This window comes from Gopherus evgoodei, chromosome 1, assembly GCF_007399415.2.
Source record: "Gopherus evgoodei ecotype Sinaloan lineage chromosome 1, rGopEvg1_v1.p, whole genome shotgun sequence".
NCBI classification, from domain to species: domain Eukaryota; kingdom Metazoa; phylum Chordata; order Testudines; family Testudinidae; genus Gopherus; species Gopherus evgoodei.
The window spans coordinates 95,014,193-95,030,774 of record NC_044322.1 but is presented as its reverse complement, the minus strand read 5'-3'; the positions used below and the strand labels follow the sequence as shown (position 1 = coordinate 95,030,774).

Here is a 16,582-nt window from a genome sequence, read left to right as displayed (position 1 = left end):
CCTGCGGTTTGCTGGCTGGCTCCGGGAACGCGAGAGCAAACCGCGGCGAAGCTAGTCTCCTTTCCCGGTTTGCTCTCTCGGTCCCGGCACCCCGAGCAAGCAGGTCTCCTTCCCTGCGGTTTGCTGGGTGGCTCCGGGACCGAGAGAGCAAACTGGGAAAGGAAACCAGCTTGATTACCAGAGGCTTCCTCCTTCCACGGAGGTCAAGAAAAGCGCTGGTAACTGTCTACATTGGATTACCAGCGCTGGATCACCAGCGCTGGATCCTCTACACCCGAGACAAAACGGGAGTACGGCCAGCGCTGCAAACAGGGAGTTGCAGCGCTGGTGATGCCCTGCAGATGTGGACACTCTCAAAGTTGCAGCGCTGTAACTCCCTCACCAGCGCTGCAACTTTCTGATGTAGACAAGCCCTAAGAAAGTGGTTTCCAACCTATGATCCAGCAACCTTGGGGGGTCTGCAGACTATGTGTAAGATTTCCAAAGGGATCAACAGCTCCATTCACCATTTTTTAGGGGTTTGCAAATGAAAAAAGGTTGAAAACCGGTAATCTAAGGTCTTGTTCCTGCAAGTTGAGCCATGGAGCTGGCCTCTTGTAGATTTCCTTTGTCTTTGCTAAGGCCCAAACCATGAAAACATTTAGGCATCTCAGAGACTGCGTGTAGCTGAGCTGACCGGCTGAAGCCAGTGCCAGGACTGGGGTGCCTATGAGTTTGAAGGATGGGGGCTTAAACATTTAGGGTAAAATCCTGTCCCCGGTGAAGACCACGGCACAACTCCCCTGACTGCGAGGCGGTCGGGATCTCCAGGCTGCCCGGCGATGGTCATTTCTCATTTCTTGCACCTTTGAACAGGGCGAGGAGCAGCTGTGCTGTGCGTGGGGACCCAGCCCGGGCGCTCACTAGCCCCGCGGCTGCCTGCGGGCTCCGCCCACGCGGGACGGGCTCGCCCGGGCTCCGGGCCAGCAGGAGGCGCCGGGGAGGGTGTCTGGTTTCCCGGAAGCGGCTCCGAGGCCGTGCGGCTGAGCCGGGAAAGCAGCTGCTGCCCGGCAGCCCCACGCCTGTTGCACGCCGCGGGCCGGGCACGGAGCGACCAAGCCAGCGGCGGCAGCAGCAGGTGACAGCGCAGCGGCCGGGCCAGGGGGATGGAGGCGCCGCGGCGGCAGGAGAAGCCCAACCCCCTGCGGGCTGCCAACTTCTGCTCCCGGCTCTTCTTCTGGTGAGTCCCCCCGCGCCGTCCCGGCGCCGGCTCCGGCTCCCCATGGCGAGGCACCGCCGCGTGGCTGGGCTGCCCTGGCCGCGGGAGCGCGGAGCCGGGCTGCGCAGAAGGGGGTCGGAGCGAGCCCGCCCCGCGGCCAGGTTCAGCCTGGCGGTGCCTGCCCCGTCCCGCGCCTCCCGGGAATGTCGCTGGCGGCCCCGGTCACAGCCGGGCAGGAGCTGCCCGTGGGCCAAGCTCCCTCAGTGGCAGATCACGGCGGCGGGGGCTTTCGGTGCGAGCAGCCCGCTTCTCCGAGACTAGGGCAGGTCACATGAGAGGTGACCTCTTCCCGCCTTGCGCTGCCTGCTGCACCTGCGGGCTACGCCGGGCTCTTCAGCCAGCCCCCTACGAATCCCTTGTAGGGGGCAGCTGGGTTGAGAAGCCCCTCCCCCCGAACACACAGCTGGGAGCAGGCTGTAAAGTAGAACTTTGGCCCCCCACTGCCCCCTTTGCTGATTGTGTTACCCATAGGTAGTCAGGGGCCTTGGAGCAGTGCCCATTTTTAGGCATCCTGTGTGGCTTGCTAGGCTCCTGTGGGGAATGTCCTTGTTTACTGCTGATTCAAGCTCCCTTGCACTAGTCACTATGTCATTTTGTTGTTTTCTGTAGTAATTGGGGAAAGAGGAACCTTCTTTTCTACTTGTGTCAACACTTACCATTGTGTGAGCCACTTGTGCTTAGACTGGTTCTGACATCATGTCATTTCTTCCTCTTTCTTGATGGATCAGAGGCAAACTGTTCATAGATCATTCTAAAGAAATCTGCTCTATCACTACCAAACTCCTGTTTGCTTAAATGAGATCCCTCAAGTAGTACCTGAAGCTCTGGGGAATCTCCCAAGGCAACAGTCATCCAAATTTTTGACTGCTGCTTCCTGCAGTATCATTCCTGACCATAGGCTGTACTGGCTATCCTACTTGGGGTGGTAGAGGTTTTCTCAGCGGGGTGAGATGGGGAGAAGAGCCCATAGAAATTACTATGTATTTGGGACCAGATTCCCCACTGCATTTGCTCTTTTGCAAAGCTAGTGTAAAATTTGAGCATTCTTATTTGGTAGCATTTTACAAGTATTTTGCACAGATGTACGATTACTCAAGGTGCAAGCCAGTGGCGAATCAGTCTATTGTTTGCTGCACACTTTTTTTTTTTTTTTGAAGAGGGTGTCAGTCTATCCTCCCATCTGTCTTCTCTCACTTTGTGGATCAAGATCCCAGCAGAGCTCAGATGGAAAGTCTCCTGGTAGGGTGACTAAAGGAGAAGGGAAGAGCAACACTTCCCCCAATGCAGGCTTCACTTGTAGAGAAGGAGGGGGCGGTGAGGGGAGAAGTGCTGGATTCTTTGTTTGGAGCTCTTGGGAACGCAGAATGAGTTTGAGTAATCAAACTTTAGCCTGATCCTGAAAACAGTTCTGAGCAGGTACAGAAATCTTTTTTTGAGGATGGAGGGATGAACAAACAAAAATGCACAAACCCAGTGTTACTAGATTTGCCTGTTACTTTGGGGTATGCTCATATATTAGGGTTATTCTTGTGTGGGGGAGGTGTTCTGTAAGTCTATCAACGTGCTACTTGTGTTCTCATATGGAGTTCTACTTCTCCCTGCTGCACATTCTCTCCCCATGGAGCTATCCTGCAGGACCTAGGTTCCACTGGTCTGGGTTTTTTCAACCCCAGAATCAGACAGACATATACAGGCACACATACCGTCTGAGAGGACTGGGTTCATCAGCATTCCCAAGTTGACCCTTTATGTGTCCCTCTGCTCAGTAGGTTGGGTCGAGCAGCATTTCCAAGCTGTCACCTGCATATGCCCTGGGCACAGCACCGGAATAGAGTATGCCTGAGCAGGTTGGGTTGAGCAGAACTTTCAGTCTGCCACCCTCATATGCCCCTGGACTCAGCAAACTGGGTCGAGCAGCACTTCCAAGGTGCCATCCTTGTATGTTCCAGGTTCATGTTACAATTGTTCTGGTAGCAACTCACTTGATGAGCAAACCCCACATGATTTTTGGACGCTGTGGGGATCTTTAGCTTAGGTACGAGGAACGTTGCTGCAGAGTGAATGAGAGAGTCAAAAAAACCCACACCAAAAAAAAACAACAACCCATCTGGGGTGGGGAGAGGGGTGAGAGAGAAGCAACCAGCTTAGCCATGAATGTTATTTATTGCCAAATAATAACCACAGGGGAGCCAAACAAACAAAACAGGTATAATATTAAATCTAACTTAAATTTGATTATAAAAGTCAGGTTTAGAAAACTATAACTGATCATACAAGTCAGGGTCAGAAGGCTATACCGAGAGAGAGAACTGGGTTCTCACCACTCTGTGAAGCTTGAATCGATCAGGGTTCCCAGTGGTCGTGTTAGCTGAAGGTCCAGAGTGCTGGAGACAGGCAGAGCCCCCCAGCATGATCAGTCAGGAAAAGATGAAGTCCCAGTGGAACTGATGCAGATGTTGGATCCAGGCATCAGAGCACTTACTTGAGTATGGATAGGGGTTTGTGTAGGGAAACTGTGGTTCAAGGGAGAACACTAGATTTGTTTGTGGGTAAACTGATGGCTCAAGGGATTATACCAAAGTTGTTTTATTCAGGCTAGACAATAGGAACTGGTCATTCCTGGCTATGGGCAGTGTTCCTTGGAGGGAGCTCACAGTGCAGTTAGGCAGCTTCAGTATTTTGGATAGCAACAAAGGATTTATTACTAGAATTGGTCTGATAACTACTGAGCTGGGTGTGTGCAGGTGTGGGTTCATTAAGTCTGGAGCAGAGATATTCCATCATGCAATGCTTCCCTGCTTTTCTGGTCCCAGAGTTCCATGCGGTCCTTGCCTTGGAATCTCTGTTCTCCATTCTGTATACTAATAGAGATGCCTCCCTGTCCCATCTTTAATGCAAAGGAGGCTAGGGGAGTTTCCTTAATTCTGTCACCTTTGTCCCAGGGGTTTAGGTGTGTCTCCCCCTGCCTTTTCATTGTTTTTTGTATGTCTTTCTTCTGATTGGTTTTGGTTCAAGCAAAGGCTGGGGTGGGGAAGGTCTTTTGTAAGTCAGAGAGGCTGACCATGGCTACACTGGCGCTTTGCAGCACTGCAACTTTCGCGCTCAGGGGTGTGAAAAAACACCCCCCTGAGCACTGCAAGATACAGCGCTGTAAAGCCTCAGTGTAATCAGTGCCACAGCTGTAAGCTACACCCGTAAGGGATGTGGTTTACGTGCAGCGCTGGGAGACCTCTCTCCCAGCGCTGGCGCTCCGACCACACTCACACTTCAAAGCGCTGCTGCGGCAGCGCTCCGAAATGTCAAGTGTAGCCATACCGTGATACTGTGCCTTGGTTCCCCAAGAACATAGAACTGATTGGCAATCTGCTGTTTCCTAACATTATTTCAGTTGTTAAGGGGATGCTCGCAGGTCCTTATATCTTTTATTATACCATCTTTTGTGGGTGGAAGAGACAAGTTTTCGAGCTTCACAGAGCTCTTCAGGTCTAGGAGAGGTAATCTGTGTGTCACAGCTAAATATAAAGTGAGACATAACGTAAGGGGTTAACATGTTGCAAGAAACCACTTCAAATGAAGTAGGCAAGTAACATCTCTGCTTTGTCATAGGAAAAAGGAGAATTAGTATGTTACAAATTGTTGAAATGAGCCATAAACCTAGAGTCTCTGAGACCATGGGTTTTAGTGACTGTCTTGTCTGTTTTCATAGCTCAAACTGGGAGTAATTAAAAAAAAATACATTATTTAGAAAAATGTTTTTGTTGTTGTTTGTTCTTTGTAATGCATGGGAAGATAAAACATGTACCCCAGGCTCCAGAACTAGAACTTATGGGGAGAGATTAGGGAAAATGGAGTAGAAAGGAGGCATACATCTTCTACTGCAGTAATCTCAGGTGCAGTGGGGTATTACTGCTCATTTCACCAGAAAAATCCTTCACTCTGCATAGGGAAGCACGCAGCATTCTTTAGCTTACTCCTTGGCTGCTCCTGTCTTAAAGCCTCTTTAGAGTCTTGCAGCCTCAATATCCTGTGCCTCATCAGGGTGGATTTGATTGATCAAATTGATTTAAATAATGATTTCAGTCACTAGTCAGGAAGACTCGATTTAATCATGGATTTCTACATAAAAGTGCATTCTTGTTGGCTGTTATAAGCTTAATACATATTCTTCACAACTCAGAGATGGATGTAGGTTTCATTTTTAGAAGGTACACACTATACATTTTTAAACTGTGATTTATTTTGAAAACTTTTCAGATTAGTTTTACGGCTATATCAGAAAATGAATGTTTGGTTATTTCATTTACCAAAGGTAATTGAAGCAGATATTTATGAAATCATTGGGAGGTGAACTATCTTCAGGTCAATAGGTTAATCATGAATGTTTGGAGGATTTTATTGTCATAAAATGAGAACATCACCAGACAGACATTTAACATTGTTTTAGTTAAATAAAACAATTTAAATATTCTGGATTTTTTTTCTTCAACAGCAAACATAATATTTTAAGAAAACAAGCATATGAATTTTTGAATTTAGTTAAACATTCAAATTTTTTAAAATCAGGTTTGTTTTTGTTAAAATTGTTTTTAATTAATATAGTTAAATGAAATATTAAAAAAAAATTTAAATCGACTGTGTCAGCCAGGTCAACATGAGAAACTTTAAATATTGGCTTCTGCAGCTAACTCAGTCATCTTTACCTTCATTTTCCTGTTTGTTCATAATCTGGAAAAGAAAAACAAGCTTTCCTGCTTTTTCAGATCCCAAACGATTTCTCATTTTGGAATGAATTAGTCTAAAGGAAGAAAATATTCTTTCTACACTGGCAGAAGAAGCTACTGCTGTTAAAAAGTGAGATTATCACTTCAGCAGTCTCTGAAACCAAGTGCTTAACTGACTTCCAGCAATTCACTGGTGTGACTTTCTTTAAAACATCATCAGCAAACATATATTTCTTTAATGGTTCACCCTTAGCTCTGAAGTTTATTGTAGTTGGCATTATGGAGATTGCTGGATGTCCATGTCATAGCCAACTCCTCTTCATCAACCGTTAAGTTTGAGCCTGGTACCGAGTATTGGGAATATTTGCAAGAAAATGAGCTGGACATAGTGCTTGTTCCATTTGTTTTCTCAATGCTTGTAATTTAACTCTGTCATTGCATATTTTTCTATTTAAGATCTCACTCAGTTTCTTCCATATTTCAACAGCATCAGCAATAAAACAGTTTTTCCCTGTGTTTTGTTCAAGGCTACAGAAATAAGCTTCAGGATACTCAGCATGTGTTCAACATTTCTCTTATGCCCAGTGGTGAGAACTTTGGCTGTGACAGTGCTATCTGTTTTTTCATGATTTTGTTCACAAACTGTCATCAGATTAGGCCAGTTCTTGATATAGTGCTCAAAACAGTCCGCTACTGAGTTCTCTCGCACATCTTGTGGGAGAGTTAGCTTGTTTCCTCCCACTTCTGTCAAAGCAGCTGCTGCAAAGTGGTTGTTATGGAAGTATTTTGCAAGTTCAACAATGTTAGCCTTTATTTCTGGAACACTGAAGTCTTTGGCTAGGAGCTGCATCAAATGAGCACTGCAACCATATGTTATTAGCTTGGGACTCTCTTTTAAATTTCTTCTCATCTTGGATACATTTGCAGTATTGTCTGTGACCAAGATGCATACTAGACATTTGATTTTTTTTTTCAGTTTGTTATAGCTTTTACTGCTACTTGTAAGTATTCTGCTGTGTGTGCATTTCCTGATGTATCAATTGTTTCTGTAAGAAAGACATGCCCTTTTTCTGTTGTGACACAAGCACATACAACAGGATCATTGTGGACGTTGCTTTGCCCATCAAGACTCAGGTTAACAATTTGATCATCTAGACATTTTGCACACTGCTCAGTTTCTCTTTCATATACTTTATCCAGCAATTTGCCTGTGACATCTGCTCTGTTGCATGAACTGTATCCTGGTCTTAATGACTGAACCAGGTTAATGAACTGTGGGTTCTCAATCATATGGAAAGGAGAATGTGTTGCATAAACAAACTGGGCAATTTTTTCATCAATTACCTCTTTTTGTAATCTGCTGGTTATTATCACAAATTTATGTATGGTTGTTTCTGGATGATAGAGATTTTTTTTTCTTTTTGCTACAGATACACTGGTTATGTTACATACGTGATGTGACTGAAACACTATCATTGGTAGATAACTCTGAAACTATAGAAGATGATGGTCATCTTGAAGGTGGATAGTCTTCAGAATCTTGTATGTTGAGGATGGATTCTCCTAAATAAAATAAGTCAATGCAGAAGCCCCTGGAATCCCATAAGATTGGGTCCCTAATCCATGAATTTAAACATTACATGAATATATTGTCTCATACTATAGAATTAGAGTTTATAATCCCTCTTTTATGATGATAGCTTTGAGCTATAATGTATCTTAATTAAAACTATGTTTAGATAGGTTTTTTTCCCAAAAAGCATTTTATTAAAAAAAAATATCTTTTTTTTTTTCCTTTTAATCATTGATTTTTTTTCCATCCTGGGCCTCATTCATATATGCAGGCAGTGGATCAAGCTGCAGAAGCAAGGGTTTCCAGTTCTGTAGATGTGGAGCCTTTTTCTGTCTCATTTTGTTCACCTACATATGTTTAGATGGAGGAGGAAGAATGCAATGTATGGATTTTTAACCTGACTTAAAATGTGTCCATTTTTAAGTGCCCCTTAAAACTTGAGAATTTTAAAAATCTATTTTACATCTTTATGTTGTTTGCCCAAGCTTAGGAAGTGGAATAAATAAACAATGAGTAATTTTTTTACTTTTACTTTACTTTACTTTAAGGACTAAAATATAGACCCTTGTTCTTCAATGTGATGCAGATAGACTCCTGAATTCATGCAGAGCCCTGTTGATTTTATTGGTGGTCCCTGGGCACACAGAAGCCCACTCATCTATATCATGTGGCAGAATCATGGCCATCTGTTTAAAGTGAATTTCACTTCTAAATTTTTATATAGAGGCACACAGCTGCAATGTTTATGCTTTAAATAAAAACATAACAGTTCTCACTAAATTAAAAATATCTCCCTATGTATTTTGTTTTGTAACCTTTCTCCCTTCTACTCGTCTGAAAAAATCTTCACGTTTTAGGCCTTATCTTTAAGTCACTTCATTTGTCCTGTACTGTATGCACTTTGTGTCTGATTATCAATAACATCACTTTATTCTTACTGAACTATGCAGGGGAAAAGCCACTACTGTCTGTTTTCTCAGTGGAAAACTCACTTGTAGTGATGGCTTTAGTAGAGTAAACTGAGTATCATGGAGCTATATCTTTTAGCAAACTGGCACGTAATTTATATATGTGTTAATCCCAGAAAAGGATAAAAATGCATTTAATATATTTTTTTAAAAGCTCACTTCAAGAATTTTACATTACTGTGTACATCCACCCACTCACCCCTTCCTGAAAGCTCCCTGTAGATGATCGAAGAACTCCATTGAAATAGTGGTTTCATATAGCATATTCTGAGCTGCTTTCAAATTGAAAGCAGGAAAAACAGAGCCAGAGGAGGAAGACTGGAGGGAATAGAATCATCTCCCTCCTCCGTGTAACAACTTTTTGTGTACTTGAAAACTGTTATGTTTCCTCTCAGTCTTTTCTTTTGCAGACTAAACAAACCTAATTTTTTCAGTCTTCCCTCATAGGTCATGTTTTCCAGACCTTTAGACTATTAAAACTTCCTTTTTATGCAGCATATGATGCAGGTGTGGAATTCACTAATACAGGAAGTTATCAAGATGTACATAATATAACAGAATTTTTAAAAGACTAGATAGTCTTTTTTGGACATAAGCTAGAACACTATGATTAGGGAAATCCACCTTGTTGTTCAGAGCATCAGCTGAATTCACAGTAAGAAATTTGAGAGAGAAATTATGATCATTATGAGTTTTTAATTCCTTTGGAGAATTAGGTACTGCCAAGGCCATAGACAGGATATCTTCCTGGATCATCTGTTGATATTGTACCATAGGACAATTCCTACTATAATGTTAAAACAGGTGACTAATTCCATACTCACTGTGCTGAAAACTTGCTCTAAGGCAGGGGTCGGCAACCTTTCAGAAGTGGTGTGCCAAGTTTTCATTTATTCACAGTAATTTAAGGTTTCGCATGTCAATAATACGGGCCGGCAGATGGAACACCAGGCCGGCAGTGGGCTGAGTGGCTCAGCCTGCTACCGGGTGTCTGCAGTTCCGTCCGCTGGTCCCTACCAGCTGGGATCCTGGCCACCGGCCCCGCTCAGCCCGCTGCTGGCCCGGGGTTCCTTCCATCCAGGCCGGCAGTGGTCTGAGCGGGGCCGGCGGCTGGGACCCCAGGCTGGCAGCGGGCTGAGTGGGGCGACGGTAGGGACCCCAGGCCGGCAGCACTGTGCCACAGTAAATCAGCACGCATGTCGTAGGTTGCTGACCTCTGCTCTTAAGGTATCAAAAGGATGAAGGGAAGTGTAGGTTCATTGCTTAATGGGGAAGAGGAGCCAATATTGGATAATGTAGAGAAGGCTGAAGTGTTTAGTGCCTTCTTTGCTTAAAAGGTTAATTGGGATCACATTCTTAACACAGTATTAATAACATGGGGAAAGGATTTCAGGCCAGAATAAAGAAAGAACATTTAGGTAAGTTAGATGTATTCAAGTTGGCAGGGCCTGGTGAACTTCATTCTAGACTACTTAAGGAACTAGCCAAAGCAATCTTTTGAATCTTTCATAATTATCTTTGAGAACTCATGGAGGACAGGTGAGGCGCCAGAGGACTGGAAAGAGACTGGAACAAATATTAAACCATTAATTTGTTTCAACTTGGAGGATAAGATAAGAAGAAATAGCCAATGTGGGTTTGTTGAGAACAAATCATGTCAAACCAATCTGACTTCTTTTTTTTTTTTTTTTTTTTTTTTTTCTGACAGGGTAACCAGACTAGTGGATAGTGGGAGAAGGAGTAGATGTGATATCTGGACTTCAGTAAGGCATACTTGTAAACAAAATTGGGAAATATGGTCTAGATGACATTACTATATGGTAAATACATAACTGGCTGAAAGACCATACTTGAGTAGTTATCAGTGGTTTACTGTCAAACTGGGAGTACATATCAAGTCAGCTCCTGCAGAGGTCTGTCCTGGGTCTGGTGGTATTAATTATTTTCCATTAATGCCTTGGATGATGGATTATGCTTACAAAATTTGCAGATGACGACACCAAGCTGGGAGGGGTTGCTATCTTCTGGGAAGACCAGATAAATTGGAGAATTAGTCTGAAACTAAAAAGACAAAATTCAGTAAAGACAAGAGTGAAGTGCTGCACTTAGGAAAGAAAAAGCAACTGTGCAAATACAACAGAGCATTTAACTGGTTAAGAAGTGGTACTGCAAAAAAGGATCTGGGGGATGACTCAACAGTGTAATGCTGTTTGAAAAAGGCACATGTCACTCTGGGATGTATTAACAGGAGAGTCATATGTAAGACATGGGCAGTAATAGTCCTGCTCTATTCCACACTGGTGAGACCTCAGCTAAAATACTCTGTCCAGTTTTAGGCATTTCCCTTTAAGAAAGAGAGAGAGTCAAAAGGAGAGTAACAACAATGATAAGAAACTTTGAAAACATGACCCATGAGGGATGGATGAAAGAATTAGGCATGTTTTAGTCTAGAGCAGTGATTCTCAAAGCCGGCCCCACTGCTTGTTCAGGAAAAGCCCTGGTGGGCCAGGCCGGTTTATTTACCTGCCATGTCTGCAGGTTCGGCCGATCGCAGCTCCCACTGGTGGCGGTTTGCTGCTCCAGGCTAATGGGGGCTGCGGGAAGCGGTGCGGACCGAGGGATGTGCAGGGTAGTTCCCACAGCCCCCAATGGCTTGGAACAGCGAACTGCGGCCAGTGGGAGCAGTGATCAGCTGAACCTGTGGATGCAGCAGGTAAACAAACTGGCCCGGCCCGCCATGGGCTTTCCCTGAACAAGCGGCCGACCGGCTTTGAGAACCACTGCTCTAGAGAATAAAAGCCTAAGGGCGAACATAAGTCTTCAAAGATGTAAAAGGTTGTTATAAAGAGGATGGTGATCGTTGTTTGTGAAATCCACCAAGGGCAGGACAAGATGTAATGGGATTAGTTTGCAGCAGTGGAGATTTAGGTTAGGTGTTGGGGGAAAAAAAAACTATTTATGAGGGTAGATAACCTTTGGAGTAGATTCTGAAGGGAGGATGTGGAATCCTCATCAGATATTTAAGAACAGGTTAGACAAACACCCATCAGGGATGGTCTAGGTATACTTGGTCCTGCCTTAGCATGAAAGGATGGATAGATAACCTCTTGAGGTCCCTTCCAGTTGTGATTGGTAATGATTAAGGATGCAAGTTTGTCTGGGAGGCCGTGGATTCAGTAAGGCATACTTGTAAACAAACTAGGGAAATATGACCTTCCCAGGACCTCCAGGACTTTGGTAGCTGCAGTGGCTGGTGCAGCTGGCTCCAGGGCCACCCCAGCTGCTTGGGCAGCACGGGGGCCAGCCTCAGTGGCTGCTGCTCTGGCGGCCCCAGGCAACTGGTCCCAGGCTCTGACGCACAGCAGTGATCTGGCAGCATCAGTGTTGCCTCAGGCCACCACCGCTCAGAGGAGCAGCAGCAGTGGTGGGGCCAGGGGATGCCCCTTGCCTGGAGCAGCGGTGGCAGAGGCCCAGGTTACCCACACCTAGAACAGTGGCAGTGGAGCCCTGGACCACTCCTGGCTCGCAGCAGCGGCGGTGGTGACGTGGTCCCCGGCTACTCCGCAGGCCCAGAGGAGTGGCGTCGGCGGGGCCCCCCGCTTGCCCCCTGGGCTGGAAGAGCAGCATTGGTGGGGCCCTGGGTTGCCCCCTGGCCTGGAGCGGTGGTGGCAGGGCCATCCCCCCGAGGAGCGGCAGTGGCAGCAGGGCCCTGGGCTGCCCCCCATCCCCAGGAGCAGCATCGTCCTCTAGAGCAGCTCCCCTTCCCCCACTCAGCACCTAAGATTTAGTTAGGGGTATTTTTAGTAAAAGTCACGTGACTGGTTATTGCCTGCGACCTGTTTGTGATTTTTACTAAAAATACCCATAATTAAATCATAGCATTAGTAATTATATGTATTCAGCTCTTGTATAGCACTTTTCGATCTGATGATAGTGCTATTGGCTTACCAAGGAAGTCATTTAAGGTGAGCAACTATCTACTTCTAGATTTTAGTAATCCTTTTCAGTAGTCTTAGTCAAGATGTCACTGGAGAAGACTCACTACTAGATTAGGGGCAGACAGGCATTTTGGGTCTTTTTTTCCCAGTTACTTGCACCTTGTAGTCATTTACACCTATGTAACTAAGGGTTGTAGTGTTTTACACCTATTTTGCACAGGTTTCGATAACTACATGCTATTTTTTCATAGATTTTTAAGGCCAGAATGGACAATTAGACCATTTAGTCTGACCTTCTGTATATAACAGACCATCACATTTCACCCAATTACCTGTTAACTGAGCCCAGTAACTTGTGTTTGACTAAAGCACATATTCCAGAAAGGCATGTAGTCTTGATTTGAAGATATCAACAGGTGGAGAATTTACCACTTCTCTTCGTAGTTTGTTCCACTGGTTAGTTACCCTTACTGCTAAAAATTTTTGTAATTTCTCATTTTAATTTGTCTGTCTTGTGGTAAAAGTCAAATGCCTTACAAAAGTTTTTTTGCCTCTACACAATCAAACTTGTAATCTATTCAAATAATTAAATCAGGTTTGCTTGACAAGGCCTCTTTTGCATAAAACAATGTCGACTGACATTAATTATATTCCTATCTTTTAATTGTTTATCAGTTGAATCACCTATCAGCTTTTCCATTATTTTACCTGAATTAAATGTCAGACTAATGGGCCAGTATGAGACAATGGAGAATCAGGGTCCTTTGTGCATGTGTTGTCTATAGTCACTAAATATTTACCATCACACGTGAGCATTTATTAGGTTTAGAGGTTCAAGTTCAAATAGGGTGACCAGACTTCCCGAAAAAATTGGGACTGTCACGATTTTAAGGAGTTTGTCCGTGTCCCGACCAGAGTATGGTCGGGACGTCATTTGTCCCGATATTTTGTTTCCTGGTCTTTGGCGGCAATTCGGCGGAGAGCCCTTCAGTCGCGGACGGTCTTCGGCAGTATTTCAATGGTGGGCGCTTGTCTTTAGCGGCAAGATTTATTACCTGCCGCTGAAATACCGCCGCAGACTGTCCGCGAATGAAGGGCTGTCTGCCAAATTCCTGCCAAATTCCTGGATGGGTGAGTATAAAAATAAATAAATGCCCCCATCCCCACCCCCCGTGGCGGTCCTGATATTTTCCCCTTAACATCTGGTCGTCCTAAGTTGAAATATCTGTAGAACTCCTCAAAGAGGAGCTCTGCATAATGTAATGTAACTTGGGTATGAGCTATCACAGTCAAGCTGTGATTTAGAATGTCAGTTTAAAATATTAGCCACTGTTGGGCTATCAAGTTTGCAATGAAGAAAGGATTCTGTTTTAAAAAAAAAATACATTTAAGCCCCAGATATTGAGAGATAGCGATGAGGTAGTTGCTCAAATAACTGTGGTCCCAATTACTGCAATAAGGGTGAGGCGGTCTGCACAGAGCCTACATCAGGACTGGGGTCTTTGTACATCATAAACAGAAGCAGTTTTTTCTCAGATCAAAAGGAGACTGAGCTAATAGGCATTTTGTAATAGATAAAAAGGCAACCTCCTGTCTCTTTGTTTACCAGAAATATAACACTGTGCTATATTCAAAGTTTGTTAATTCAACAATCACATGACAAACTGCTCATTTTTAATTTTTTCCTGAATCTATTTATCCTAAGGTACTTAGCAACAAGAATAGTCCTTTTATAATAACTTAGTCTCTTTTGTGATACAGTTTTGTGTGGTAGAGGGTCGCCAAATAAACATTACAGGCTACAAGCACACACCTTTGTCACTAGGTCTGCTGGCATTTTCCCCATTTTCTGTGTATGGCAAAAACCTTTATGGGGATATGTCTCATATGCATTTGCACAGTTTAGAGCTAATCAAATAAGCGAACGATTTTTTGCCTTTGAAGTGTCCCAGGTGGCGTAGACTAACCAAAAAATTCTCAGAGATTACATCCTTCACTCCATCCCACCTCCAAATCTCCACAAAAATTGAAAACTAGGCCTACAGTGTGCTGCCTGTTCCTGGTCATTCTGTTTGTAAATCATATCTCTACCCCTTTGCTTCCTCCACTTTAAGAAATTCCCACTGCATGTCTGGAAAGAAAGAGGGGAGAGAACAAAGTCAAATGTGGGTGGGTGGCAGAGGGAATGTTCTCCTAATTCTGTCCGCAGTCTACACGCCAGTCACTTATTAAGACAAAGTGCGATACAAAGTGCAAAGTTAAGACAAAGTGTGATGCTATTGCAGTAGATTGTACAGATCTCCATATTATGGTTGGCCGTCTCTTTTCTGCATGCTTAATTTATCAATGAAATAATTAATATTTAAATTACCACTGTTAGGCTTCAGCATCAACAGCTCCTTTCACAGATTAAGGCTACGTCTACACTACAGGATAAATTCGAATTAGCTTAAACTGATAAAACAGATATTATAAAGTCGATTGTGCGCGTCCACACTAGGCACATTAATTCGGTAGTGTGCGTCCGTGGTCCGAGGCTAGCGTCGATTTCTGGAGCGGTGCACTGTGGGTAGCTACTGTAAAATAATGAGGCCAATAACGTCGATTTGCGTCCACACTAACCCTAATCCGATATAGTAATATCGATTTTAGCGTTACTCCTCTCATTTTGTAGGAGTACAGAAATCGATTTAAAGAGCCCTTTAAATCGATATAAAGAGCAGTGTAGTGTGGACGGGTGCAGTGTTAAATCGATTTAACGCTGTTAAAATCGGTTTAACAGCGTAGTGTAGACCAGGCCTTTAACGAGATGGCATCATTATGATCATCTAATCTGACCTCCAGCACAACACAGGAAATATAATTTCATACAATATTACCTGCATCAAGCCCAACACTTCGTTCTGAGCAATAGCATATCTTTTAGAAAGACTTTCAGTCCTGATTCAGGTGCTAGAGAATCCACCTTGTCCCTATGTCAAGTTGTTCTAGTAATTACCCTCACTGTGAAAATTTTGAATTTTATTTCTAGTCTGACTTTGGCTGCAGCTTGCAACCGCTAGATTTTGTTGTGACGTTGCAGTCTATATGATTTTATAAAAAATTGATGAGTGAATATAATGTAACTGGAATATGCTTCATGGAAAAAGGTCTCTTGCAAGGTATCATTACAAAGCTTATTGTCCACTGAGTGTGGTCCTCTATTTGTATAAAGGTATCACTCTTGTATCTGAAACTAGAAATATGAAATATAACTCTGAGGGTCTATTGTGATTATGCAAAGTGTGGGCCATTAATGGTGGTTTGGAATCTTAATGGCTCCCATCAACAGGACAGTTGACTGGATGGCTTTGTTTTCAGGCAAGCCTTCCTGTGAATCAGGCTGGGAGGAATGAAGGCTTGGGGTCTTACAGTGACGTGATTGTCACCTGAACTGGAATTCATCTTTAACCTGGTCCTTTTCCAGTGGTGGGGGGGAGGATGGAAACCCAGAGGGACAAAGGATTCCCACCTTATGCAAAAGATATATAAATGGCTGGCACAGAACAGAGATGAGCCATCATGAACAATCCCCTAGCTACCACCTGAGCTGTATTCAGTTTGATTAGACATAGATTCGTGCATTTTATTTTATTTTGCTTGGTGACTTACTTTGTTCTGTCTGTTACTACTTGGAACCGCTTAAATCCTACATTCTGTATTTAATAAAATCACTTTTTACTTATTAATTAACTCAGTATGTATTAATACCTGGGGGAGCAAACAACTGTGCATATCTCTCTATCAGTGTTATAGAGCGTGAACAATTGATGAGTTTACCCAGCATAAGCTTTATACAGGGTAAAACGGATTTATTTGGTTTTATTCCCCATTGGGAATTGGGCATCTGGGTGTTAAAGACAAGAACACTTCTGTTAGCTGCTTTCAGGTAAACCTGCAGTTTTGGGGCAAGTAATTGAGACCCTAGGTCTTTGCTGGAGCAGACGGGAGTGTCTGGCTCAGGAAGACAGGGTGCTGGAGTTCTGAGCTGGCAAGGAAAACAAGAGCAGAGGTAGTCTGGGCATATCAGGTGGCAGCACCCAAGTTGGGTTCTGTGATCCAACCTGTCACACTTGTTATGCCTT

General features: G+C 44.0%; 1 protein-coding gene across 2 annotated transcripts in view; it reads left to right on the top strand.

Moving 5' to 3' along the window:
• The first annotated feature begins 1,085 nt into the window (after positions 1 to 1,085).
• Positions 1,086 to 16,582, top strand: part of ABCC4 (ATP binding cassette subfamily C member 4) — a 221,236-nt gene continuing 205,739 nt past the window's right edge. Inside the window, exon 1 of one of the 2 annotated variants that reach the window (XM_030567487.1) lies at positions 1,086 to 1,219. In XM_030567487.1, the coding sequence (XP_030423347.1) occupies positions 1,146 to 1,219 (74 nt within the window). In that variant the 5' untranslated portion in view covers positions 1,086 to 1,145. The remainder of the gene's footprint in view (positions 1,220 to 16,582) is intronic. The other variant, XM_030567495.1, reaches the window with a different exon arrangement.